The sequence below is a fragment of the Dendropsophus ebraccatus genome, chromosome 1 (assembly GCF_027789765.1).
Source record: "Dendropsophus ebraccatus isolate aDenEbr1 chromosome 1, aDenEbr1.pat, whole genome shotgun sequence".
Lineage (NCBI taxonomy): Eukaryota > Metazoa > Chordata > Amphibia > Anura > Hylidae > Dendropsophus > Dendropsophus ebraccatus.
Genome location: NC_091454.1, coordinates 38,307,933 through 38,335,509, shown reverse-complemented (window position 1 = coordinate 38,335,509; position 27,577 = coordinate 38,307,933). Strand labels below are relative to the sequence as shown.

Sequence of the window (27,577 nt, the reverse complement as noted above, 5' to 3'; positions counted from 1 at the left end):
GAGAGAAATGGGGATGTAGTTCCCCCATGTTTGAAATGCATATGTGAAAACTCAGCTTTACATATTAGAGCTATGTTCACACACAGTATTTTTGGTCAGTATTTTGCAACCAAAAACAGGAGTGGATTAAAAACACTAAAAGGCTATGTGCACACACTGTTGAAATTAAGTTGATGGCCACCATTTAATCGTCTGTTATTTCAAAACAAAGACCATTGTTTTAACAGCACACAATAGAGCGCACGGCCAGAGCTGCACGCTCCATTATGTGAACTGACAGGGTTTTCTGCCGCCGCTATCCACTTGATAGCGGCCACAGAAAACCGACATGTAAGTTTTCTACGGTGCTGCTAGGAATCCCGGCCGGAGTGGATACTATGGGGGACATGTATCAAGCGGCGTATTTTATTTTTTTCGGCGGAAAGTGCAGATTTGTGAATATTTTATTCGCAAATGGCCGCTTTGCAAATAAAATATTCGCAAATCGGCATTTTCCACTGGGTACGCCAGGGGGGCGGGGAGGAGTTGTGGAGGGGGCGGTAGGGGGGGCATGGACTCAGAATCCGTGCGATTCATCTTTAGTTTTGCCAAAAAAATACGCAGTAAACCTACTCCAGTTCTCAGCTGCCGTAGATTTCCTGCCGTGCGCACCGGCGCAAACAGGATTTATGTAGAGGCAGTCCGCCTCTACATAAATCTCCATAGTGCCGGGATTCCCTCAGCCTGCAGCACAGAAATTGATTTCTGCGGAACTTACATAGTGTGAACATAGCCTCAGGGAGGATATTAAACTCCATGAGGCTATGTTCACACAATGTTTTTTCAGCTCCGTTTAAAATGACGTCCATCATGTTGAGTCTAAAATAACGGACGTCATTTAGCTGTCTAGCCTTCCCTCAGCGCAATGACTGGTGTTTATACATTATTCTAGTTTGGGGTTACTAATTGGCCTTTGGGTATGGCTTAATTGAAAAGTTCACTGAATTTAATAGTAAAAACAGAGAAAGAACAGGGGAAAAAGAAAAACTGTGTGTGGACAATTAATAAAAAACCTCCACTGTTTGCAAAAGACGCCCGAAAATAATGATTATGTTCATTATTTTGACATCCGCGGTAAAAACATCCATTATTCAATACATTGTGTGCGTTGGATGTCCATCTTTCCATTGACTTCAATGCATTGCCATTGCAGTCAGTTAAACCGCGGCTTTTTTTTTTAAATATCAAAATCGTCCGCCTTTTCTCTATTTGTGATCTTGTGTGAACATAGCCTGAGACAGACATTTTGAAATACAATATATATGTGATACTGATGACATACATATGGATGACAAATCCATGCATCTGTGTTTTCAACTTTTTTTACGGACTTCAGTGGACACTTTCCATTTGCAAAATGCAGCACATGCTGTTTTTACAATATGTGCATGTTTTACTATATATGCCCATGTTAAAGGGAACCAATCAGCTCAATTAGGCTGATATGGTTCCCTGGAGCAATGTATAAACCCTTCTGTGCAGCCTGCAGCACTTACCGGCCGCAGCTGCAGCAGAAGCTTTATACTGGAGAAAGGAAAGTTTTGATCTGCCAGCGTGGAACCGGTAGAGGCAGGCAGGTAGTCATCTGGGCGGCTCCCCGCCCGTGTGTAGTCACTGCTCTCTGCCTGTCAGCAGGCTCAGCGGTTTGATTGACAGCGCACTGACACAACACAAAATAAAACAAAATAAAAATACTATACGTTTAATATCTCCAAGCTATAAAAAAGGAATATGAATATGAATAGCTTCTGAGGAAGTCACATAGAGTGACGGAACGTGTGGGATTCGGGGACCTGATTGTGGTATTAAACTCACCTGGGGTAACACCTATTTTTCCTTACTGTATTTTATTTTATTTTGTTTTGTTTGCGGCACATATGTATTTCACAGCTCTTTAGAGATGACACTCTAAACTTTATATGTTATTCTTTTTTCTTTTTTTTCTCTATTTATTCATGCAGTAAGGTTTGTACAGCTTTATTTTGGTTATTTATCTTAGCATCAAAGTTGGTGTCCTTGGGAGTTCCTTTGTTTTATGGGTTCTCCCCATTTGTTTTTTGTTTATGGTTTTAAATGGTTTTAACCCTTTGAGGACCAAGCCCAAAATGACCCAGTGGAGGGTGCAAATTTTCATTTTTGTATTTTAGTTTTTTCCTCCTCCCCTTCTAAAAGCTTTAGCACTTTCAGTTTTCTATCTACAGGGCCATGTGAGGGCTTGTTTTTTACAGGAGTAGTTGTAATGGAATCTTTCATTCTACCATAATATGTATGCTGGAACCCCAAAACTTTTATTTATGAAGATATAAATTGATGAAATTGTAAAAAAAGTATGCAATATGGTAACATTTGGGGGGTTTCTGTGTATATGTAATTCACTATATGGTAAAAGCGACACAATACCATTATTCTATAGGTCAGCCCGAACAAAACCACATGAAGGTTTACACATATTTTCTAATGTTCCTTTTTTTTTTTAGGAAATCCTTTATTTTTTGCAATTAATTATTAATAAAATTGGCCTATTGTGACGCTTATAACGGTTTTATTTTTTCACCTACGGGGCTATATGAGGGGTCATTTTTTCCGCCATGATGTCTAGTTTTTACTAATACCATATTTGTGAAGATCAGACGTTTTAATCACTTTTTATAATTTTTTTTATATATAATGTAGCAAAAAATCTGTAATCCTGGCACTTTTTTCCCTCTTTTTGTTTACCCCGTTCGCCATTAGTAATGACGCATATTTTTATATGTTTTATTTATATAATGGGAAAGGGGGGTGACTTAAACTTTTATTGGGGAAGGGGCTTTGGGGTGTTTGTAAAAACATTTTTACTTTATTTTTTTTACACACATTTTAAGTCCCCTTGAGGGACTTTTCATACATGGGCATGCCATGGGCATAGCATTGATCAGTGTGATAGGCGCTCTGATCAATAAGTCTGCCTGTGGCAGTCACACTGCGGGGGTCCCGATCGTTAAGTGACAGGGGATTGCCCCTGTCACTTACGCTTAAACGCCACGGTCGCAGCATTTAAAGGGTTAATGGCATGCTGCACCACGATCGCTGCAGCCTGTTACTAACGGTGAGGGCCAGGCTGCTCACTGCATCCAGCCCCCACCTGCTATGAAGTGCGCTCTTCTCCGGAGCGCGCTTCATAGCAAAGGACGTATCGATACGCCCAGGGTCGTCTGGGCACAGACTTCCAGGGCGTACTGGTATGTCCTTGGTCGTCTAGGGGTTAATATATATGTACCCTGGTATGTTTTTGTTTACATAATAAATTGATCATTTCTCTATAGGGCTATACAACCAACACCGACCTAAGCAGAGATTAGTCCATAAAGAGAAGTGAAATATTCTAATGTTTTTATTGAATCTCTTTACCTTTTTTTCCACCTCTTTGTCTACTTTGTACTACCACTGTGGTACACAGTAGACAGTCTACTTTGTACTACGAATGTGTTTTTGTAGTTTTTTGTCGTTTTTTCAAGAATATAAAATGTACATATTTGGTATTGCTCTAATTGGTATTTTTACTGCATGTTGAATAGTGTAACATAAAATTCCCAATTCTCATGATGTCTTGATTTTTAAACAAAAAACACAAGATAGTGACCAAACTTTGCCACTAACTTAAACCACAATATGTCAGGAAAAATCTTTTTTAGAATCGCTAAAATAAGTTAAAGCATTACGTAGCTATAAAATGAGACAGGTTAGAATTTGAAAAATGAGCTTGGTAATTAAGGCAAAACTAGCTGCAATACAAAGGGTTTAAAAGAAAAAAGCTGAGTTGCAATATCAGACTTGGTCTATAAACAGAAGTGGTGCTGTTTCTGGAAAATTAGCAAATCCCTTTTTCCCAATCTCAGATCTCTTTTTTGAGTAAAAAAAATTTTTTCTTGGGTGTTAATCGCATGTGCTGGTTAGATGCGCCTCACTACAATGACCTCGTTTTTAGACCCAGTTCACACCACTTCCACCATGTAAACCTGATGTATCAACTTGAAAATGCAGTGACTACCTGCCTGTATATTCCATAGATGTCTATAGGGGGATTGATAATGTTCATCAGAATGCTTTCTCTGCATTGAAATGTGTAATCAACTATACTTAGAAAAATAATAATTCTAGAAAACCAATAAATATTAAGTGTTACATTTATTATTTATTGTGGCAATCAATTATTGTGTGTGCAACTCTATGCTCTAGTCAACAGCAGTATGACTAAGAATGTCTGACGTCTGAAATGCAGGAGTGATTATCTTCTTGCTCTGCTGGAAATTCAACTAAAATGGATCAACCATTGTTCTATTAATGGATCCATTACTTGATGGAAATTCCCTATTACTGTGCATTAACACAAAGTAATTATATCACGTCTTTTGCTTTGACAAAACCCTTAAAATCCTTAAAAGTAGCATGGTATGAGAGCTAGAACTGCATTGGCAGGTGAGCTGCATCTTCTATCAACCACTGTAATGTATATACTGTAGATACAGAGGATTTTGATACTGTGTGTATATAGCCTTACCTCATCATCGCTTACTAAATATATTGCATTGTATTGTACGTTATAGTGCATATTTAAAAGCTGAATATAAGGGAAGTATAATATTATATGTGTATATAAAATACACATATGTAGCCATTTGTGTGCAAAATGCAAAAAAACAAACAAACACTGCACTCATAGACAACTGTACGGTTAATAATAATTACCAACCTCCCAGTCCGGGTCTTAAGCGGTTATCATAGCCATCTAGTAGACGATCAAGGATCCTCGTGAACACTGTGGTATTGTCTCTAATCTCATCCTCTGTGCTTTGTCCACAACTGAAATAACATAGAAAAAATATATATATTATTAAGCATTGAGCCAAATACAATCCTGCCATCAGTAATTCTAAAATCTACTTATCCTTACTTATGCTGATTCAGAGCCACAAAATCTCTTTTATTCAGCCAGATTGTCTTTCCAAAGCAATTACTACTAAAGATGGACCCTAACTCACTCCGCTTTTTCCTATTTTTAATCAATGTTTCCCTCAATCCTTAATACTGGGAATCACGTTGAACGGAAGTGACTGCTAGGCCAAATAAAGCGGATTTATCATGCATGGTGGCATCATATGTCTGTGCCTGCTAGACAAATCTATATGATATATGCAGAGCATGAGAGGGTTAAGCACCACTTAGCTTAATATTCTCATAAATTATTCTCAGCTGGTGAACATGTTAACACATATTTTCATATAGACATTCTCAGCTGGAATATACTGTAACATTTGGCATTTATAGTATGAACTGAGGTGTGCTCAGGCAATGAGGCCAAAAATTGCAAACCTATACCAAATATGATCTTTTAAGGGGGTAACCCAGCACTTAAAGCGAATGCACTATTAGGGAAGGAAACTTTTTTATTACATTACCTACGATGTCCCTTTTTCAAAATGCTGCCCGATTTCCACATTCGGCACCATTCTCTTCTCTTGCACCAGGCTGGCTTTATGCACTGGAGGCAGGCCAGGTGCCCCCTGGGTGACACGTCTCCATTAGAATCCACAAGGCCATGTCACTAAGGGGATGGGACATCGTCACACTGGGCAGGTTGCACAAGAAGAGAATGATGCCGAGCACAGGAGCTGTGAGGCATTTTAAAAAAGGACCACAACACTAGGATCCCCTTTGCCGGTGCCAACTGGGTAATGTAAAAAAAAATTCCCTTTCCTAATGGTACCCTATGAGGCAAGATTTGCTTTAAAAACTTTTTATATAGTGCCCTTATAGAAAAAATAATAGACTGTTTTTACCTAATAAGAATCCTTCGTTCTTCCTGTGGTGTCTCATTGTCTCCCACTGACTGCAGCCACAGCCACGCTCAATCAATGGCTACGGTGCTGTTCAATCTCAGTCAGTGATTGGCAGTCATAATTTAGCACTGCTGAGATTAGTTTGTCTTGGAAGTGGTCCTGGCTGCAGTCAGTGGTTAACCCAGAAAAGCCACAGGAGACCACCAGGGCAACAGGGAAAGGTAAGAATAAGACGTTTATTATCTTTTATGTAAGGGCAGCACTACGTTCTTAAGTGCCGGACTACTTCTTTAAGAATATATTGCAACATATTCTCATCTGTAGTGCTAGCAGTCTGGTACATGTCTTTGTAGTATAAAAATAAATAGGGTTGTATTTAAAAAAAAAAAAAAAAACAACTTGTATTTCTCCCTTACACAAGATCAGCTATGTCTGACACCACACTTCATCCAGATTCAGTTTCATGGGGTTGGCCTGCAATACAAGGCACAGCCCCAAAGACAAGGGTAACAATATAGTATTTCTGTAAAAAGATTCTGTTCCTTATATAACTTCAAGACTAACTTCAAATATCTATACAGCTCTGTAATACTAAAGTTTGTCTCCAAATAAAATTTAAATAATAAGAGTAAAAATATTTTGTGCTTTTATAAAATGCACAAAGACAAACACGTCATATTTTGAAAAAAAAACTACAGACATGTCATTCTATAGTTTCCATATCTTTTACGCATTTTTAAAATTTTAATTTTATGAAAACAAATCTTTCTGAAAATTTTTTTCAAATTTTAAGGAAAATTAACAGCATATTAGAAGAATGTTCTTATAGAATATGGGACGTTAAGGAAGTTTTTACCGTGATCCTCAGTACTATTTTAGGCCATGTTCACACAATGTAAGTTTAGTATTAATCACGGCTGTTGTTGCCGATTTGCAACACGGGCGTGATTGATACTTTACTTACATTGTGCTGCAACTAGAGGGAATCCCGGCTGTATACACATAGGGGGAAATTTACAAAGCGTTCGCCCAATGCGTACGCCAGGGAGAAGGTGCATATTCGCCCCTTCTCCCTGGCGTAGGCCTCCCCTACGCCCCTCTCGCCAGATGGGCGGGCTGGGGGAACTTGAAAGGGGGTCATGACGAGACGGGGAGGAGGCGTGACCTCCTCCTGTGCCTCATTTATCATGATTTATGCCTGTTCACAGGCGTCAATCATGATCAAAATCTACACCTGCTGGGAGCAGTTTCGGGCGCCCGGCCGGTCTTCATAAATCCCCCCATAGTATACACTCTGGCCAGGATCACTAGCAGTGCTGCAAAAAACTGACAGGTCATTGAATAGCGGCTGCAGAGAACCTGTCAGTTCATACAATGGAGCAAGCAGCTCCAGCTGCATGCTCCATTGTATGCAGCGGTGAATTGGGATGCGGGCGCACAAGGATGTGTCTGCATCCCAATTCATCAGAAATGAAGATTCTCCGGCCGATACTGCAGTGCTGACCAGGATGATCTCTGACACCGGCTGTTCTGTGACCCAGCCAGGTCACAGACTGGCCGGTGTCTTACGCCATATGAAGATGGCCTTAATGTGTTAATTAAATAATTTGATGCACATGGGGCGGTACTACAGCATTGATCCAACTGTCCACTCATAAACATTAAAGGTAATGCTCTGCAATGACATCACTCCGGTCACTCATTACAGCAGAGTGCCAGATGAACTTTCAGGAAAAAGGGGGCAGTAACGCACCCCCAACCCCGTACAGCAAACGGACTAATTACCATATAATAAAATAGAGGATCGCAGAAACACACATTAATAGTTTTAGTATCAATAGTATACCGGCAGTTCTAATGTGTCTTACTGAAACCTAGTGCACTTTTTCATTCATTTTTTTTGTACTTCGATTACACATCCCCTTAAGGGGCAAAATATGCATAGATTCGGCCATCAATTATTGAAGGTCTATGACCACCTTCACTAGGCACCACAAGGTACTCAGTCAAGCATCTGGCTCAATCAAGCACCCCAATGATGAATCGAGCACTGTGCCCGGCTAAGCATGCTCGCTCAATGCTAAATAATTATGTTCTTAATATATATGCAGTAAAGTCTGTATCATGGACTGTGGACAGGACTATGTGACGCCTTCCTTTTTTTTATTGCTCAGAACATGGATGATGATGAAAATTAGATTAAATAATTATAACAATAATTCAATGCAATAATAATGCTATACAATACTCTTATAATATTGCCATTCTTTCTTGTGCTTTTGCAGCGCCCAAAGGAAAATTCTTAGGTGATAGCTTTCGAAGCCTAGCACTGTGACTTTATGTAGTTGTGATAAATCATTCTGAATGGAGGGGAAAAGGCACCAGGACACTTGACTTCTTTGCCCTCACTGTAATCCAACCCAACTTGTAGGTGTTATTAGACATTTTCTCCGTGTATTATTGAAAATAATGAAACTTTATTTGTTGAAAGCACAATAATTTCTTTAGATCTACAAACTTCAAACTACAGATGCATAATAAGTTGCATTAAATTTGCAGTGCGTGCTCAGATCATGTTTCTGGTATATAAAAATATGCCATTATTTATGAATGAAAACAAAATTAGAGCATACGATTGAATTCACCATCACCAAGCTGCATTTAAAAATTAATGGGTCACTGGGGATTTTCTGTCTTAGCGTTCTACAATGCGGTATTTCATTTCTTCTAGAAACAGTACAAAGCTCGATTCTACCAATTAGGCTTAGAATTTCAGTTAACCAAGTCATATCGGGTAAGGTCCAGGCAGACCTGACCTCACAGGCTGCAGAGCTTGTTAAAAAAAAAAAAAAAAACACCAGTAACCTCTAAAACAAACCATTTAATGTGACATGCTAAATTATACAACATAGGTTTTGTTTGACCTCTGTCTGTGAACTCAAAATTCCAGAAAAGGGGCCATTCTGACTACTTACTGACACAAGGGCAGATTGAAGTCTAATTCCCAGTAGGATGCAGAAAAGCGGCAATACTACATACACAGCCTCAAAATACCGATGAACAGCTACTTACATACCGACTAGTGATGAGCGAATAGTATTTGATCGAATAGCGATTCGATCGAATAGTACGCTATTTGTGCTATTCAATTGTATTCGAATATTCGAACGATAACGCAGTAAAAATTCGATTTTAATATTTTAAAAACCAATTATATATCCGGTATACTGCTGTATACTGTGAGTGTGGGATAATACCTGTTATCTTGCTACTTCTGATTTGCGCAGTCTGAGTCCTGTAAAGGCGTTGACCAGCCCTTTAATTTTATTATTTTAAAAACCAATTATATATCGGGTATACGACTGTATACTGTGAGTGTGAGATAATACCTTTTATCTTGCTACTACTGATCTGTAGTTATCGTTAATTTTCGCTATTACGTGTTTTACAATGCACTTAACCTTATACGTACACTACTGCGTACTGCTAGACCGTAATGTATGCTACATTACTTTCATAATTTGTTCGTGAATCTTCAGCGTACACTTGGGAAAATTGGGATGTTCGCTCATCACTAGTGTTAGATGCAGCCAGGCATGCTTTTCCTGCTGTCCCATATGCATTCAAGAGGTGTTGGCATCATTTCCTGAGTTTTCATTGTGCACTTGGTGACCTCCTAGTTGTCGAATAATGATTTCCAGTCCCCAAGTATTTTTCTCCCACAGACTATAATGGGATTCGATATTCATTCAAATATGAGAATATTGGGAGCTATTCAAATCGAATTTCGAATTATTGGATATTTCACTATTCGCTCATCTCTAATACCAACTACTTAAAGGGGTTCATCTGCTTAGCATTAAACTTGAATATACACAAGACCGTGCATGATGCTAGTAAATAGCTCATTAATTATACTAACACTAATCGTTCAGGCATGGTAACCAGTACCTTGTAAATGCACCACACCAAATATTGACACCCCCTTGCTCCCACCTTAGTCCATGTAGTAAGAGTTCAGCAGTGATTTATTACAGCCCATTATCTTATTTTAATGTGTTACCTCACCCATGCCTCTCAATAAATCTGGCATGTGACATTGGGGAAGGGATTTAACTGATACCAGTGTACAGATACGCAGGATTTCATAAATTCACATACTAAATAAATGAGTGGTTCTGTAGGTGGGGACCACATACCACTTCTCAGTACCTATGCTTTCTGGCTGATGTTTTGGTCACTTTTGAATGTTGGTGTTGCTTTCACACTCATGGTAGCATGAGACGGACTTTACAACCCACATAAGTGGCTCAGGTAGTGCAGCTCATCCAGGAAGGCCCACTCAATACTGAGCCTCATTTTGACTTGTTTTAAAGGAGAAGTCCGACGAAAATTTTTGTTTTACCCCCCAAAACGTTAAGTATTGTATTACCCCCCAAACGTTATACAAATCACCAATATACACTTATTACGGAAAAGGCACATAAAGTACTTTTTTCCCTGCACTTACAACTGCATCAAGGCTTCCCTTCCTGGATAAAATGGTGATGTCACAACCCGACTCCCAGAGCTGTGCAGGCTGTGGCTGCTAAACAGGATGATGGCAGGGGGACACTGAGGGACACAGGGCACTGAAGAGACACCAAGCTTCCCTCTGCTATCATCCTCTCCAGCAGCCACAGCCCCCACAGCTCTGGGAGTCGGGTCATGACATCACCATTTTATCCAGGAAGTGAAGCCTTGATGTAGTAGTAAGTGCATGGTCAAAAATCACTCTATAAGCATCTCCTGTAATAAGTGTATATTGGTAATTTGTATAACTTTTTTTTGTGGGGGGGGGGGGGCAATACAATACTTTAATAAGGCATGATGGGAGTTGAAGTTTTGCAACAGATGGAGGGCCTGAGTTTGACATCTCTGCTCCATGACCTTCTCAACACACACACACACAAACACACATACACATTTTAGCTTGACTAGCCATGCATATATTCTGAAGAGAGAGAGAGAGAGAGAGCTGTCCTATTGGCTTATGTCCTCTAAGAGTAAAAGTATTAGACATGCTTTCCCTTGGAATCTGGGAAGAGCTGGATGCCGTTCTGTGACATGGCCGTGTCATAGAATGGCTGCTGTCTGTGAAGTTCACCCAAGCCAGTACTACAGTACTGGCTGGATGAACTTCACCTCTTTTGAATTGGAATGCAGGCATGTTTGGGTGTTCCAATTATTCATTGCAGACAATGTAAAGTGCGGGCAGAGCCACGCTTTACATTGACTGCACTGTCAGTTTTGTGCAGCCGCTATTCAATGAATAGCAATCGCACAAAATTGACTTGTCAGTTTTTGTTGGGCCACATGGATTCCCAGCTGGAGTGTATACAGTGCATACTCCGGTTGGGATTCCATAGAGTTCATTGAATAATGGCATTGCAAATCTGCAACAATGGACATTGTTTAATGTGAAAAAATGTGGTCCTGAAAAACTACTTATCATGTGAGTGTAGCCTTAGTGGTTTGTTTCTGATGAAACTTGTGGGTTTGGCTAATAAAAATCTAATTTGTATGGCCAGCTTTAGGTCCATGGCTGCACTGGCATTATGTATTCAGGTGTAGAGCATTGTATGAAGGAGGAAGTACGGGGCATAGTAGAGGTGTCCTGTATTAGCTGAAATGTAAGGAAATTGGCCTTGTAAATTAGCTACATCCTTGCTTTTTACCATTAATAATATTTTTATTTTATTTTCAACAAGATCAGCTTAAAAAAAAATAACAAAATATAAAAAATGCAATTAAAACATAAATAAGAATGCTAACACTGTAAGTGTTTGGCTTCACAGCTGTGCATATTATAATTTCTATCAAACAATATTTGATTTTCAGAAAATATGGGATATGTTATGGTATCTTTGAAAATTAGTGTTTGAGACTGCAGGTATAAATTCATTACTTTGACTTAGGAATAAAATAAAAAAATCAGCTGCATGAATAATAAATGTGAAGTACCATGTACATTGAATATACATGATTCTCCATGTACATATAAATATGCAATTAGGTCACTTGTAATTTGCATAATAACAAAATGATTGATTACAAGGTTTTTACCATTATAACAAACTACAAGAATGGAGAAAATTAAAAATACTAAACTTATCAAAAATCATGTAAGTGATATAAATTGCTCATTGCAAATGGAATTTGCATCAATCTTTAAATGTACAGTTAGAGAATTAGTGTGCAATCGAGTAAACTTATGAAGCCAGAAATCGTTAGTAGGCTTTTAGCTGGATTCATACACAGTGACCCATGTTTAGGCTTTGTTCACACCCCGTAAAATAAAAAAAAACAGCTGTATTTTTATTGTTATAATAAGTTTACACCATGTAAAAATGACGGCCATCTTTTATAACAACGGACATTAATGTCCAAATAATATCCTTTTTTTTTTTTTATAACTTTTTTGTGCCTTTATTATGAATGACGGACTTTATTTTTACAAATGTGAACCTAGCCTATTGAAGTCAATGGAAAATTGTCCGGTATTGCACACACCATATACACCATATTCCATGTAGAATAACAGCTATGATTGATAACTTTCAAATAACAAATAATGTCCATGACAACACAACGTTTCTTTTGGGACATTTTACAGCTGTTTGGGCGACCATCATTTTGCTGGCCAAATAACATCAATTATTTTGAAATAACAGATGTTGTTTGACTGCAAAATGACGGCCGTAAAAAAATGTCCGTCAAACGAGCATTAAAAGATGTTATGTGATCTTGGCCAATCTGATTATTTTTGTCCTGCTTTTGTAAAATACATCCTTTTATGTTGTTTTTTTTTTAAATGTTCACATGTTTATTTTTAGAATTACGGTTTGACATGAGCTAAACATAATATAGACCATGTGGCAAAATAAAAAAACAATGCAAAAATGTAGCTCTTCTAAAAGATAGTGTAGCTATTGCACCAATAGACAGTTTACATAAATTCGCCAGAACTTAAAGGGAATCTGTCAGCTCCTGGGCCCTACCTGAGGTGCTGGCAGTGTGCTGTAGCTGGCAGCCCCCAGTGAGCATGGTGCCTTTTTGGTAATTTTCCGTGCAGCGGATTATGTACAATCTTATGTCACAGAGCAGTTGTTGGTGCCCCACTTGACATGCATCCTGCTCCCTCTTCATGAATAATCAATGCTGCCCGGCCTCCTTCTCAATCAGTCCTCTGTAAGCAGTTTATGCCTGAAAGAAACACTCAGGTGTCATTGAATCTCTTTTCCCTAATCTGTTGGAGCTGTGGTCTAGGGGTAACTCACCTGTCTAGAGACCTGCCAGCAGTTCATTCTCTGGTTCAAATCTCCTGATGGAAATTAAAAAGAGGTCTTTTTTTTTCTTCTCATTATTGTATCATTTTTAAGGCTATGTTCACACACAGTATTATTGCTCAGTATTTTGCAACCAAAACCAGGAGTGGATTGAGAACACAGAAAGGCAATGTTCTCACACTGTTGAAATTGAGCGGATGGCCGTTATTTAATGGCAAATATTGTTGTTTTAAAATAACAGTAATTATTCGCTATTAAATGGCAGCCATCCACTCAATTTCAACAGTGTGTGAACAGAGCCTTTCTGTGTTTTCAATCCACTTCTGGTTTTGGTTGCAAAATACTGACCAAAAATACTGTGTAAGAACATAACCTTAAAAATGATACTATAATGAGAAAAAAAGACATCTATTTTATTTCCATCAGGGGATTTGAACCTGAAAATGAACTACTGGCTGGTCTCTAGAAAGGTGAGTTACCTCTAGACCACAGCGTTTCTGTCAGAGTGTCAGAGTGTCAGAGTGTCAGAGTGTTTCTGATCTGCAATCTGACAGCTGAGCGAGCAGGAGGCCGGGCAGCATTGATTATTCATGAAGAGGGAGGAGGATGCATGTCAAGTGTGGCACAAACAACTGCTCTGTGACATAAGATTGTACATAATCCGCTGCACGGAAAATTACCAAAAAGGCACCATGCTCACTGGAAGCTGCCAGCTACAGCACACTGTAAGCACATTAGGTAGTGCCCGGGAGCTGACGGATTCCCTTTAAAACAGGGTAAGAGGCTGTGGTGTCACCCAGTCAGGTTCTCAGCAGACATGTGCCAAATCATGCTGGTGGTGTCAAGTTGTTAGAGGTCACTCCTTGATAATCTTAGCACGGCGCCAGTTGCACAAGACATTGCTCTTATCCTCAGAGTTTTCATTAAAAAAGTACCACATCAGGGAAGAATGAGCCCACTGCACATTAGCTTGATGCCAGGGGGAACTCCAGGGAACAGTTTTGGGAATGCTTGTTTTAGCCTGCCTTCTCCTTTTGCCCACCCCATGGCCTTTTCCAGTCTGAGGCAGTTATGCAGTTTCCTCCCCCTCTGAACCGTTGTGTCTGGTCATCTCACCAGCGACCAACATGGGATCGGTCACCCTGTCATCTAACCCCTCCTCTTCCAAATCCTCACCCAATTCCTCCACTTTACTTGCTGATCTAGCAACCACTTTACTGACCGACAACTGTTTTTTATCATCATCGCCCCCCTCCTCAACCTGACACAGAGGAAGGTCAAAGGTTTTGGAGCCAGAGCACACAACCTACTGCGCAGACTTCTGAAGCACTGCTTCCGGATCAGGGATAGGGACCAGTTTCAGGGAGTCTACCAGGTTGGAATCACTCTGTTGCTTTGAGTGATCCAATGGGGACAATGGGATCAATTGGAGAATTGACACCTCCATTATGTTTGCTAGGGACATTGGACAGTATGGAAAACCGTGTGGTTGACAAATTGCTAGGTGCATTATTCGCCAACCATGTAATCACCTGCTCACACTGCTGTGGATCCCAATAGCGCTGTACCACGAGACCCTATTAACCCTTAGATGACCCAGGGCGTATAGTTACGCCATGGAAGTCTGTCCCCAGACGACCTAGGGCGTAACTGTACGCCCTGGGTGTTTCTCCCGCTATGAAGCGTGCTCCGGAGCGGAGCGCGCTTCATAGGAGGTGGGGGCCGGCTGCAGCGAGCAGCCGGGACCTCACCGGTAATGACACGCTGCAGCGATCGCTGCATTAACGCTGCGCTGTGTGACTGCGGGGGTCCCGATCGGTAAAACGGACCGCCGGAAGTCTCTTACCTGCCTCCGTGTGGTCCGATTGGCGATCTGCTACACTGAGCCTGCACAGGCAGGCTCAATCAGCAGAGCGCCGATAACACTGATCAATGCTATGCCTATGGCAAAGCAATCATCAGTGTACAAATCCAAGTACTGGATGTAAAAGTCCCCCAAAGGGACTTCAAATGTGTAAAAAAAAAAGTTAAAAACACTATTACACTACCCCAAAACCCCTCCCCCAATAAAAGTTGAAATCACCCCCCTTTCCCATTATATAAATAAAACATATAAAAATAAATAAACAAATAAACATATAATATACCGTAGCATGCGTAATTGTCCGATCTATTAAAATATAACAAGCGTCATTGCGAACAGTAAACGGCGTACACGAAAAGAGGGAAAAAAGTGCGCGGATTACTGATTTTATGTTACATTATACATAAAAAAAATTAATAAAAAGTGATCAAAATGTCCGATCTTCACAAATATGGTACTAATAAAAACTAGAGATCATGGCGGAAAAAATGACACCCCATACAGCCCCGTAGGTGAAAAAATAAAACCGTTATAAGCGTCACAATAGTCCCATTTTATTTATAATTAATTGACAAAAAAAAGGATTTCATTTAAAAAAAATATATAACATTAGAGAATCTGTGTAACCGGCATATGGTTGTGTTCGGACTGACCTATAGAATAATGGTATCATGTCGCTGTTACCGTATAGTGCATTACGTAGACACAGGAACCCCCCAAACGTTACCATATTGCATTCTTTTTTGCGATTTCACCTATTTATATCTTCATAAATAATATATTTGGGATTCTCTCATACATGTTATGGTAAAATGAAAGACGCCATTACAAAGTACAACTATTCCTGTAACAAACAAGCCCTTACACAACCTGTAGATAGAAAACTGAGAGTGCTAGAGCTCTTAGAAGGGGAGGAGGGAAAAACGGAAACACTAAGATCAAAATTTGCGCGGTCCACTGCGTCATTTTGGGCCTGGTCCTCAAAGGGTTAACTGAGAGACGAAGTCAGGTATCCTGGCTAAGCTGCATTCTCATGCCAGCAACCAAATTGATTGGCTGAGCAGGCAATGCATTAGCCGGGTACGTGATGTTACAGCAAGAGGAGCTGCAGGAGTCTGTCAGAGAGACCTGGGAGAGGCGCTCAAAGGCACGAGGATAGGTAATTATACTATGTTTATTATGTTCCCACACCCACTGGCTTTCTGACTTTTTTTTTTTTAAGTATTTTGGGACCTCTTCTTTATTGTTCGTTCATCATACTCTACACACTGACATATAGAACAAAATTTTAGGATAGGTTCACAAAAATAAAAAAAAAAGTAAAAAGCAAAATATGATCGTAAAAGAAGCAAACAATATAACCACATTTCTTATCAAATAATGTGCTACATTAACGTCTATGGAAAAAAAGGCCATCTGTTTACACACTGTAAAACAATGTTTGTTTGTTTTTACAATGTGTGCACAGACTGACATTTTCCATAGTTTTTAAAGTAGTACAATATTAGATAAGAAGAACAGGCACATTTTTATGACTCTAGTTTGTTTTTATTTTACTGTGTGTAAACCTATCCTAATGATGTTTATAATACATAGTCTAAGATGTATAAAGGAAGCAAAAACAACAGAAAAAAGCCATTAAATGTTAAATAAGAAATTATATGTGCCATAAAATTATGCCAATGACAACAGCAACTTCTTAAAAAATATAAAAAAAAAAAAAAACTTTCAGGAAGTATTGATAAAAACATTTTAAAAAATTCCTTGGGGCTGAAGGCACATAATAAGCCAAATAAGCCAATTGTTTACCTTGAACCTACGAATTCTACAGAAACCTCATGAAGTCATAAAAAAACATAATAAATGTAATGTTTTAAATACATAAAATTAAGAAAATCAACCTTTCTATTGGAATGTGAACAGAGATAAAATTTAACTTCATGAAAGATAGTGGAATCACCACTGATTAACATTCAGAGCCCAGGATACAGAAGGAGGCTGACAGGATCGGCTCTGTGTATTTACCAGTGAGAGATGCTGCTAATTAACCTCTTGCAAGCAGGTTTCTCACTCCTCTAGTTGCGGTATACAATGCTTGAGGCTATGCTTGTGTAATATGCAGATTACTGTGTTAATTTACTTAATATGTACATAATTTGGCGTAAAAATGCCATCCATCCGAAAAGATGGCCGTAAAATGTGCAAAAAAAGACGTTATCGAAACATAGCCTGAAAATGTTTTTTTTTTTTTTTGGTCACGTTCACACACATCAACATATCAAAATACAGCTGCAATTTTGAGGGGAAAATATGGTAGTATTTTTAATGTATGGCTATGTTTACACACATCAAAATGAAAGCTGTTTTTATTGGATAACCATCAATGAACGACAAAGCAGTCATCCTAAATGCAGCCCAGCTGCCTGTGGTTTAAAATAGTCCGTTGCTATGCAACGTACATACCTTCACCCTCAGCTCCCTGTGCCTATTAGGTTAGATCTGTCTAAACTGCTGATAGTTCCCTTTTAAATTCCCATTCAATATTGTGAAAAGGACTGTGGGAAAAAAATCTATGTGTGAACAACAAAAATAACAGCTGTTGTTCGCTCAATAACGCCCACAAATTAGTGACACCAACAGTAATTTTACAGCGTCTGAACATAGCCATAGTGTAACTACTGATACTGGTACTGGCTTCAGCTGCTTTTCCATGTTTCACCACTGACAAGAAATAAAAAATAGAACAAGCACAAAATTAGTATTAGGCTATGTTCACACAATGTTTTTTTCAGCTCCGTTTAAAATTACATCCATTATTTTGAGGCTAAAATAAAGGACGTCATTTAGCTGTCTGGCCTCCACTTAGTGCAATGACTGGTGTTGGTACATTATTCTAGTGGCTAAATTGAGTCCATTGAATTTATTAGTGAAAACGGAGAAAGAACGGTGACAAAAGAAAAACTGTGTTTGAACAACTAACAAATACGTCCCTTGTTTGCAAAAGACGTCCGAAAATAATGATCATGTTCATTACTGTGATGTCCGCAGTAAAAACGTCCATTATTCAATGCATTGTGTGCATTGGACGTCTGTCTACCCATTGACTTCAATGCATTGCCATTGCAGTCAGTCAAATCGCGGCAATAAAGGTCGTTTTTTTAAATTCCAAAACGGACGTCTTTTCTCTATTTTTGACATTGTGTGAACATAGCCATTCTGTGTTTTCAACTCACTCCTGGTTTTGGTTGACAAATTACTAACTGAAATACTGTGTGTGAACATTTTCTCTACCCAAGGATAGGTTCTCTTTAAAGGGGTATCACCACCTCTTTAAAGGGGTATATCGATCCATAAGGGATAAAAAGCTAATTTCTAGGGGTATGTCCGCTGGGACGTAGATCCTGGGGATTGGGAGGCAAGATATTTTTTAACTTGAAAGTGTTCGGTGGCCCCAAAGAACATAAATAGAACACTGTCCGCAGTGGTCATGCAAGTATCCTGAACTCTCCATTTATTGCGGGGCAATTTCACCCCCCATTGTCAGAGCAGGTCCTAGTGGTTGGACCACCAAAGATCGGCTTGCCACCCCAAGCTCACATAGACATACGATATGGGTCAAGAAAGTGCTTTAAAGCAAAAAAACAGGTGGCTAATATGAAAAATCATAATATTACAGGATTGACTTAAATATTGATTAGAATAACTAAAATAAGACCCAGTTCACCACTTTTATGCTCCTCAAATCATGAGTAAATGGGGCAATCCCACTGACTTCTCCATGCCCAAGTTACAGCAATAGGTGACACCAGTAGATAGATAACATCGGGATAAGACAATAGCAACTCCCCATGGAATGACCTCTACAAAGGTAAGAGGACAGGTCCTGTCTATTGACATATATATCATGAGACTTGCCAAAAACCATGTAATTTAAACACTGTTAAAATCAGCCCTTATACTAAAGCTGAAAAAAAAACACAGTCAGAAGATATAAACAAAGAACATATTTTAGTATCTGGCTTCAATCAATAAAAGAAAATCTTCTCTTTAAAAAAAAGTATTTCTTACACACAAACACATAATTATTTCTGATTTTCAAATGATTGCCTGGTTAAAAAATATAGGAAAAAGTAGCTACATAGATTATCTCTTTCTCCTGGGGACCTGATATGTTATATGCATGCAGTACACTGCCAATCATTTGCAAAATGATTGAATCTTTTGTGCTTCACTTTAATTTATTTTTATTGTGCTCATCTCTCTGTTTAAACATGCAGAGCCGATAAGTTTAAATGGGCTGCATGAATGATTCTGTGATTGTTCGTGAGGCCCACCACACAAGTGATTGAGCTGACGAGCGCCACATTCTTTGTCAACCATCATAAAGTTCATAATTACAGACTCACACGTTTTTGGTGCAAAAATATGTTGGTATTATTTGAGCCGTAAATAATAATCATGTTCTTAATTTCCAGCTGTAATTATTAGTGATGAGCGAACATCACAATGTTCATTTCGGATACCGAACACGAATATGAAAAAAAATTATCGTGATCGGTTCAATTCATGTTCACCGAATGTTCATGAACAAATAAGAACATACAGTAGCAACGTACGTTTCAATTATCAGGTGCAAAGGGTAAAATACGTAATAGTGGAGTAATAACGAGTTGCATAGGATTAGCATCTTTTATTTGCCCGTGCATATGTATGCAATGACATGCATACGTGTATCAAACAATATGCGTGAGGAATGCTAGGCCGCAGCATACAGTCAGCTCAGCAACTCAAGATGTCCCAGTGAGCCCCCCCTTTTAGCCTCAGGGAATTCAAATACATTGTGAAGATAATCAACAAGATGGACTATGATGGACACATGGTCACTACAGGATTAAGAAATAAATCCTTACAGTGCTAAAATGCTGGATTCTGCTACCCTCTCTACACTGACAATTTTCCGATATTCTAAGCCCTACTCGGTCAGCTCTCCCTGCCTACACTGACTGTCAAACACTGTGAATATTGCTGCCTAACTAAATTCAGATGCTGTCCCTGCTCCTTTCACTCTCCCTACTGAACGGCATAAGAATCAGGAAAGACTGTAAGAAAATTTGCCTCAGCGTCTCGTCGTTATAGCATGTAATTGTACAGCCAATCACAGTAATGCCAGTGGTGAACATGGCTACTACATTACCTGATGTGCCCTTCCTTCCCCACATGTTCATTGGTTCTTTCAAATTGGAGGAAACTTATGCAGTTGTGTACATCACAAGATAAACGTTTGCATATTCGAATATGTTCGAAAATGATCGCTATGACCATTCCGATCATCGCCGAACACGAACAATTACCGTCATGTTCATACAAACATTTACAAACATGTTCGATCATCACTAGTAATTATCAAAGTATAACTGTATCTCTGCCTCAAAAAACATTGTGTGAACATAACCTAAACATATCATAACATAAACACAAATATTTTCTATATGTATATAATTGTTTAATCATTTTCTTGGTAATACCTCTAAAAATTTAATCATCTAAAGCTGACAACCCATTCAACCAATTCTAAGGTGTATCATGATAAAGCAGTCCAATAGATATAAAGATGCTAATATAATATTATAGAAGGCATATTCTATTGAAAGGGTACCTATTATATACCGTTTATGTGGACAACTTTTTAAAACTCCATCAAGTACATAGTCTACTAAAGTGAGTGGTATTCGGACATGCAGGAGCTACATTAGCCTTGTATTGTAAGTGTATTCTATGATGATTCCGGCAGTTTCGTACTCTTGCTTTGTACCTGTCAGAGTTTTAAAATGGTATCCTATGACGTAGACGCAATAACAGGTATCCTGATTGTGTCAGACCTGAGCCTAGTTGTATCAACCTAGTTCTTATTTTATTTATTTTTTGTTTAGTTTTTTTATTCAAAAATACACCTCTCCAGGAACAAAAAGGCTTTGGAATTTAATTTAATTGAATTAAAACTTAAAACGATAAAAAGAAGTATGAATTAGTTTTCTGGAGTTTAAATATTTTTCAGCACTTTGGCCACCTGACACTTTTTGAATGTATTTTAATATCCTCCTAATGCTCTTTTTCTTAATTAAGGTCAAAATAAGGATAATGAATTTTTGTGTAATATTGCTCTGAGCTACAGCAATATTAAGGAAAGAGAAGTTCGTCATTATTAGCTTTTGTAGAGAATACACTTTAGTTTGTTACAAAATAATAAACGCTCAGAAACAAAACTATGTTACAGGAGTATTCCTTTTAATTAGGGATGGTCCGAACCTGGTTCGGATGGGGTTCGTACGAACCCGAACCCTCCGCAATGATTACCGCTGTCTGCCCGCTCCGTGCAGCGGGCGGATCCAGCGGGAGAACCGCCTGGAAAACTGGAAACGTTCCTCCCACTGGATCCGCCCGCTACATGGAGCGGGCAGACAGCGGGGATCCGATGCCGAGCGTTCGGGTTCAGCCTCGGCGGGTTCGGACCATCGCTACTTTTAATGGCAAAAGCCCTTTATTTTTATTTTTTTTATACATATCTGTTAAATTTATAGTGCCACAATATTTTGTCCCTTGATATTTTTATAGAGATTACATTTTGGTGAAAATTAAACATAATAAAACATAATCGCTAGACAGAGGCCGGCCCTGCAATATACAAAACACTATAGGATGGAGACTATAAAAGCCCTTCAAACCCATTTATTCTAGCAACCCGTATGTCATGTTTATGTGTACATTAAAGGGGTTCTTTTCAACTCACGTTCTCACCCAATCGAATGTATGTGTTTGCTAATATAAAACAAGCCTTTAGATCTGCTGGGTCTAGACATCCATTTTAATTACTATTGGCACAGATGTGTCCATGTAAACCAGCACAAACATACTGTATGCATCTACTTCTGTCCCCTTACCAGTCTCTGGGAACTGAATTAAAGTCTCCTCATTCCTATTGTTGCAAACAGTAATCTCCAATTTCAAAGGAATCTTTTTTCATTCTGTTTTAAAAGTGGACGTTTAGTTTGATACAATTTTTAAGTTAGTGTAATCACCATCTTTTCTGTACATGTAAGGTGGACATGCGTCGGGGCTATCAACAGCTGACACTCACTGTCAGTGACTGACATCAGCAATCATACTGATTCTGGTCAATTAACTCCTTAAAATGAGTCCTCATATAACCCCACAAAGCCAAAAATAAAAAGGGTTATAATGGATAGGACAGATTGATGTGTCCCTGTCATTTAGAAAAACATTTGTGCTTAGAACCTGACCTACTTTTAGTTATCATCAGGAGAAATGAATATAGTGTGCTTCACATACCAACTGGCTATCTCGGTCCAGCTTCACTAGATGGGCTCCTTTATATGATTTTTAAGGCAATTAGAGGGGTTATTCCGCGAAAACCTTTTTTCTTCGAAATCAATTGCTGTTAGAAAGTTATATAGATTTATAATTATCTTCTATTTAAAAATCTCAAGTCTTCCAATACTTATCAGCTGCTGTATGTCCTACAGGAAATGTTCTATTCTTTTCAGTCTGACACAGTGCTCTCTGCCTGCTGACATCTCTGTCTGAGACAGGAACTGTCCAGAGCAGCAGAAAATTCCCATAGAAAACCTCTCCTGCTCTGGACAGGACTATGGTTAACTAAGGAGTGCAAACAATCTTCATTCTACAGGTTGGCACGTCTCAGAAATTGATCCCTACCAACTCTGCAATGAAACATTAATGGCCTATCAAAACAATTGGACAACAGTGTTATAGCAATGAATAAAACCTTAAAGTACCTTACTAATGTGTGATTGAGAACACAGGTATGGACCCTCTCTCTTTCCGGATGGCTGTTTGGGGCTGTAGGCAGTTTTGATGCAAAACAGTTAACAAGTTTCTTTTAAAGCATGGTTTCTAATTCTACAAGATTTTTCAGTTTTCTGGAAAATTGGACATCTCCAGCACTGCAAGGATCTCCTGGATCCATTGATATGACATGAAATTTTTCTGCAAAGCTGGTAAACCAGTCAGTCAGTGAACTGTGAGTAGCTGTTTGTTAGATGCTTACATCATTAGATCTTTTCCAGCACAAACAAATGTCGGAGCAAATAAGATGGTTATACTGTGATTTTTTTTTAAAGGTCTTTTACATTTAGCAATTTTATGTCGATTGGCAGCCGCAAAGAAGCACCGATAAGCAAGATCGGTGCTCGTTTGCAATGCCTTTGCATTGAACAACAAATCGCTTGGGCTGCACGAATGATCCGTGTATCGTTTGTGCAGCCATGGAAACTGACAGCACACATATGTATATGTCTGTGCTATCAGTTTCTAGATCAAAAGTAGTGCCTAATTACCATCCGCTCTGTTTGTGATCTGGCATCTGGCAGCAGCCTGAAGATAAAGCAGCAGCTGGAGGACTGGAGAGCCAAATGCTGGATCACAAGCAGAGTGGATGGTAAGTATGCACTGCTTGTGATCTAAAAACTTACAGCATGGATAAATGCATATCTGCACTGTCGGTTCCCTTGCTATCGGCATAGGGAGAACATACCCACTCTGAAGAGATGTTGCAGTTGGTTGATTTGAACCTCAGCTCTGCAAAGCAACAGTGCTTCACTTATATGTATCCCCCTCTTGACTTTTAGAATCCTGTACTTTGCAATGGGAAAGGTATTAAAATTATGTTAAGTTGCATGATTCACAGAACATAATTCACGGGTCATTTCATGCTCCATTGTGTGAAATGACATATCTTGTGCTATTTAATGAATAGCGGCCGCACAAACTGACATGTCAGTTTTTCCCTCGGCCAAATGGAATCCCAGCCATAGTGTATACTCTAAGTAGACGCTACGGCCGGCATTCCATTCATTCCAATACAACCTATGTTCAGTATAAATCATGGCCAATTGCAACAACAGACGTGATTTATGCATAACATACATTGTGAGAACATAGCCTAAGGCTAGGTTCACACAACATAAAAGTAAGGGCAAAAATAGTTTGTATTCGAATACAGCCTGAAATAATGTTCATGTTTTTTTTGTTTTTTTTTTTCCGGCCATATTTATCCAAATACAGCCATATTTTTATTTCCTGTGAAAATAATAATAATTATACTTTTTTTTATTTGTATAGCGCACACAGATTCCGCAGCACTTCAGTTGTTGCCAATTATTGTTCCCTGTCCTGGCTCACAATCTAAATACACTTATCTGTATGTTTTGGATGATTAAAAGCCCTTCAGGGGCTTTTTGCTAATTCCTGATAGGCTTTTATGTGTATTTTATTGAGGAGGGGATACTTTGTGGAAACTTTGCCATAGTTTGCCATTTTGCAAGCAGGATCTTTGACACTCGGCAAAGTGACCATCAGGTTAAAGGTTGTCACTCTTATTCTTTTAGTTTATTTTAAAATTCATGTGTTGTCTATAGAAATCACATGTACAGATAAATCTGCAAAATAAGCAGGGAAATTAAGCAGCACTGGAAGACAGTATTTTGGTGCCAAAGGACTCGAGCGTAGACCATACCAATACAGCTGTGGAAAATCCACTTCACTCCAATCAAATGAAAAAGCAAATGTGGGTGTATTCAAACATTGTGGTGCAGCAATTCCAGAGACACAACATTTCAGCAACACATTTGCAAGAAGGATCCAGAAATGCATCTAGTGTTGCATAGCAAAAGCCTGCCACAGAATATAGATCTCCGAATCTGCATGTCAACCTACTCGCCAGACAGGAGAGCCGTATCAAGTGCAATCAATAGCACAAGAACGACCACACGCTCAGGCCATCCGAGCCGCACGCCAGGGAACACGTACACATTAGTCATCTAAGCCGTTCACAGGAGAAGAGTGTTCTCCGATGCTGACAGTATGCCATCCCAATAGAATACACACAAGGCAAGACGATCCTGACTGTGAAACCTCCGCAACAGAGCCCCAATGCAGATAGACAGTGAGGACAGAGGAATGTGTTGGGACCAACATATAACACATCAGAGAGCTGCAGCAGCAGATATGAGAGATGCATATTCACTATATATATATATATATATATATATATATATATATATATATATATATAAACAACTAACCAACATTAATAACAATTAACTTTTAAAATATCAGACTGTGAACATACAGACGTTACAGTTTCTAATTGTTCCAATTAGTAAAACAATCCCCAAACAATTAGATTATCCCAACGCAAAGAAGTACATAGAACACGAAAAAAGAAATGTGTTTTGGGAAAAATATAGATTACTTTAATTAGTACATGGGAATAAAAGTGGAGTACAACAAAAAGGAAAACAGACACAACATAGAGACCCCACAAACAACAAAAGTAGAGACCCCCTGACAACAACCCTAGGAAATGGTCACAATATGCAGTGCAGTATTCCCACTACATAAAATAAGCATGTAAATATTACAGGTATATCTCGTCTATAAAGGGCAGTAGTGCATAAATACACATAGAAACAATTTGTGACGGAAATGTAAAAAATACCTCAAAGTCACAAATATAGTTAGTACATGTAGGGAGAGAAAGGAACAGGAGGGCAAGTCAGCCAGAGGGACAGCAGTATGGTAACTGCTCCGCTCATGCCAACTACACACCTGCAGACAAACAATACGACAGTAGCCAGGAGGCCCAATGCACATTCGCTGCGCAGCAGCTTCTTCTTCACAGGAAGATTCAGAGGTTATCCAGCATTAGAAAAAATACAGCTACTTGCTAAAACAGCACCACTTCTGTCCTTAGGCTATATGTGGTATTGCAACTTGACTTCTTGGTAAAGTTGGCTGACCTATCAAACTATTAAAGTTAGTGGAGGAGAAATGTTTTACTAAGAGAGATTACGTAGACATGTCTCCCTGCGCACGATGATGTGCTACCCTCCCACCCACTTTCTGGCCATAAAGTTCAATAGGCACAGACTTGAAAACACACAGTTTTTGTCGTTGTGTGCTGCAATACACTGGGCCACCTGAGCTGCCATCATTTGACGCACCAGGTGGCCTCCAGGTGGGTCTGTAAGTGACCCTTTAACTGAAGCACTCTTGACAAGCGCGTTTATGTAGTTATGACTACACTTGATGGCTTAGTTGGCAGTCAGGAAGGGGTGGGGGGCCCAATGAAAAAGTTTGCTATGGGGCCCAGCCATTTCTAGTTACACCCCTGCTGGTCCCTTTATGTATATATTGTACACAATTGGGATTAATTAACACCTCTTTAATAAAGCCCTGTCCCCATGTATCCGTCTGGATTAACTTAAAGGTGCACACTTCTTAGTAAAGCTGGCCAGCTTTACGCCTGTTGCAGGCTTGCACAAAAATGTACACTTTTGCAGGTGCAAATTTATTGCATGGTTTACACCTATTTCCAGGCATAAACCTTGGTAAGTTAGGTACTGGAGAAGGCCACATCTCTTCCCTGCCTTGCTATGCCCACCAGGTGGGCGAAGGTTACAGCTGGCGTACACCATGGCGTACGGCAGGGGCACAACCTCCATAAATATGTCCCATAGTTTTTTTTATTACATTTTATTACATAAGCTTTGATTCTTCAAACAGTAGTTTGATAGATGATGTCAGAGAACTATATATATTTTTTTATTTTGAGATAAAAAATAGATTGATTGAAATTAGAAGTCCTAATTTTCTATGACTTTCTATCATTTTCTCATTTCTGCACAATTTTTTTCTGGCAGTTTTTTCAACCGCAAGGACATTTGGACAGCTCTAGCTGCTGAAATAGTTATGTGCGCTTTCCACAGGCAGTTTCTCATCAAAGATCTCTGTGTTTATATATTGAAGTTGGCATTGCAATCTAGAACACAGCACCTTGGCTTCCATTCCAAATAACGGCAGATTTAGTAATCATATTGTGCCCTGGTTCTCTCATGTATAGTGCACTGATTATGAAACTGCCTGTCTTCTTTTAGATAGTAATTAGCTCTCAAAACTCCACATGGATTTGGTGACCTGCTTCTCTTCATTTTGCTCTCAAGTTTCATACTCAGTGAATTGTGTGTTACACTATTATTTCTGAAGAAGGTCTGTAAAATGCCAACTTGTATTGTGTCAACTACAGTCCAAGGACAGTATTTTTCACGAAGCAGCAGCTACAATATTATGTGTTCCATTGTGTCCAAAAAATAATGTAGAAAATAAATTACATTAAAGCTAATTAGAAAAGTTATATTATAAAATAGATTGAACTATGAAATGACAAAACAACAACAACAACACTGCAATACAATTTATTTATCGTTCACTGGTTAAAGCATACCAGGCTCTGTATGGCCCTTAGGGGAGCAGGTCAAACACCAGGTGGGCCCCTGAGGTAGATTGGCACCCATGGAGCGGGCAGACAGAGGGAATCAGAAGCCGATAGTTCAGGTTGATACGAACCCGAACCTCGGCCGCTTCGCTCATCCCTAATGGCAAGATTAGAGCTGAGCGCAACTCAAGCATGCTCAAGTCGGATCACTTGG

The 27,577-nt window shown here is 39.1% G+C and overlaps 1 protein-coding gene across 1 annotated transcript in view; it reads right to left on the bottom strand.

Moving 5' to 3' along the window:
* The window catches only part of GABRA1 (gamma-aminobutyric acid type A receptor subunit alpha1), a 118,535-nt gene that overhangs the window by 67,317 nt on the left and 23,641 nt on the right, over nt 1-27,577 (bottom strand). The window contains exon 2 of the mRNA XM_069954103.1: nt 4,772-4,881. Within this exon, the coding sequence (XP_069810204.1) occupies nt 4,772-4,881 (110 nt within the window). The remainder of the gene's footprint in view (nt 1-4,771; nt 4,882-27,577) is intronic.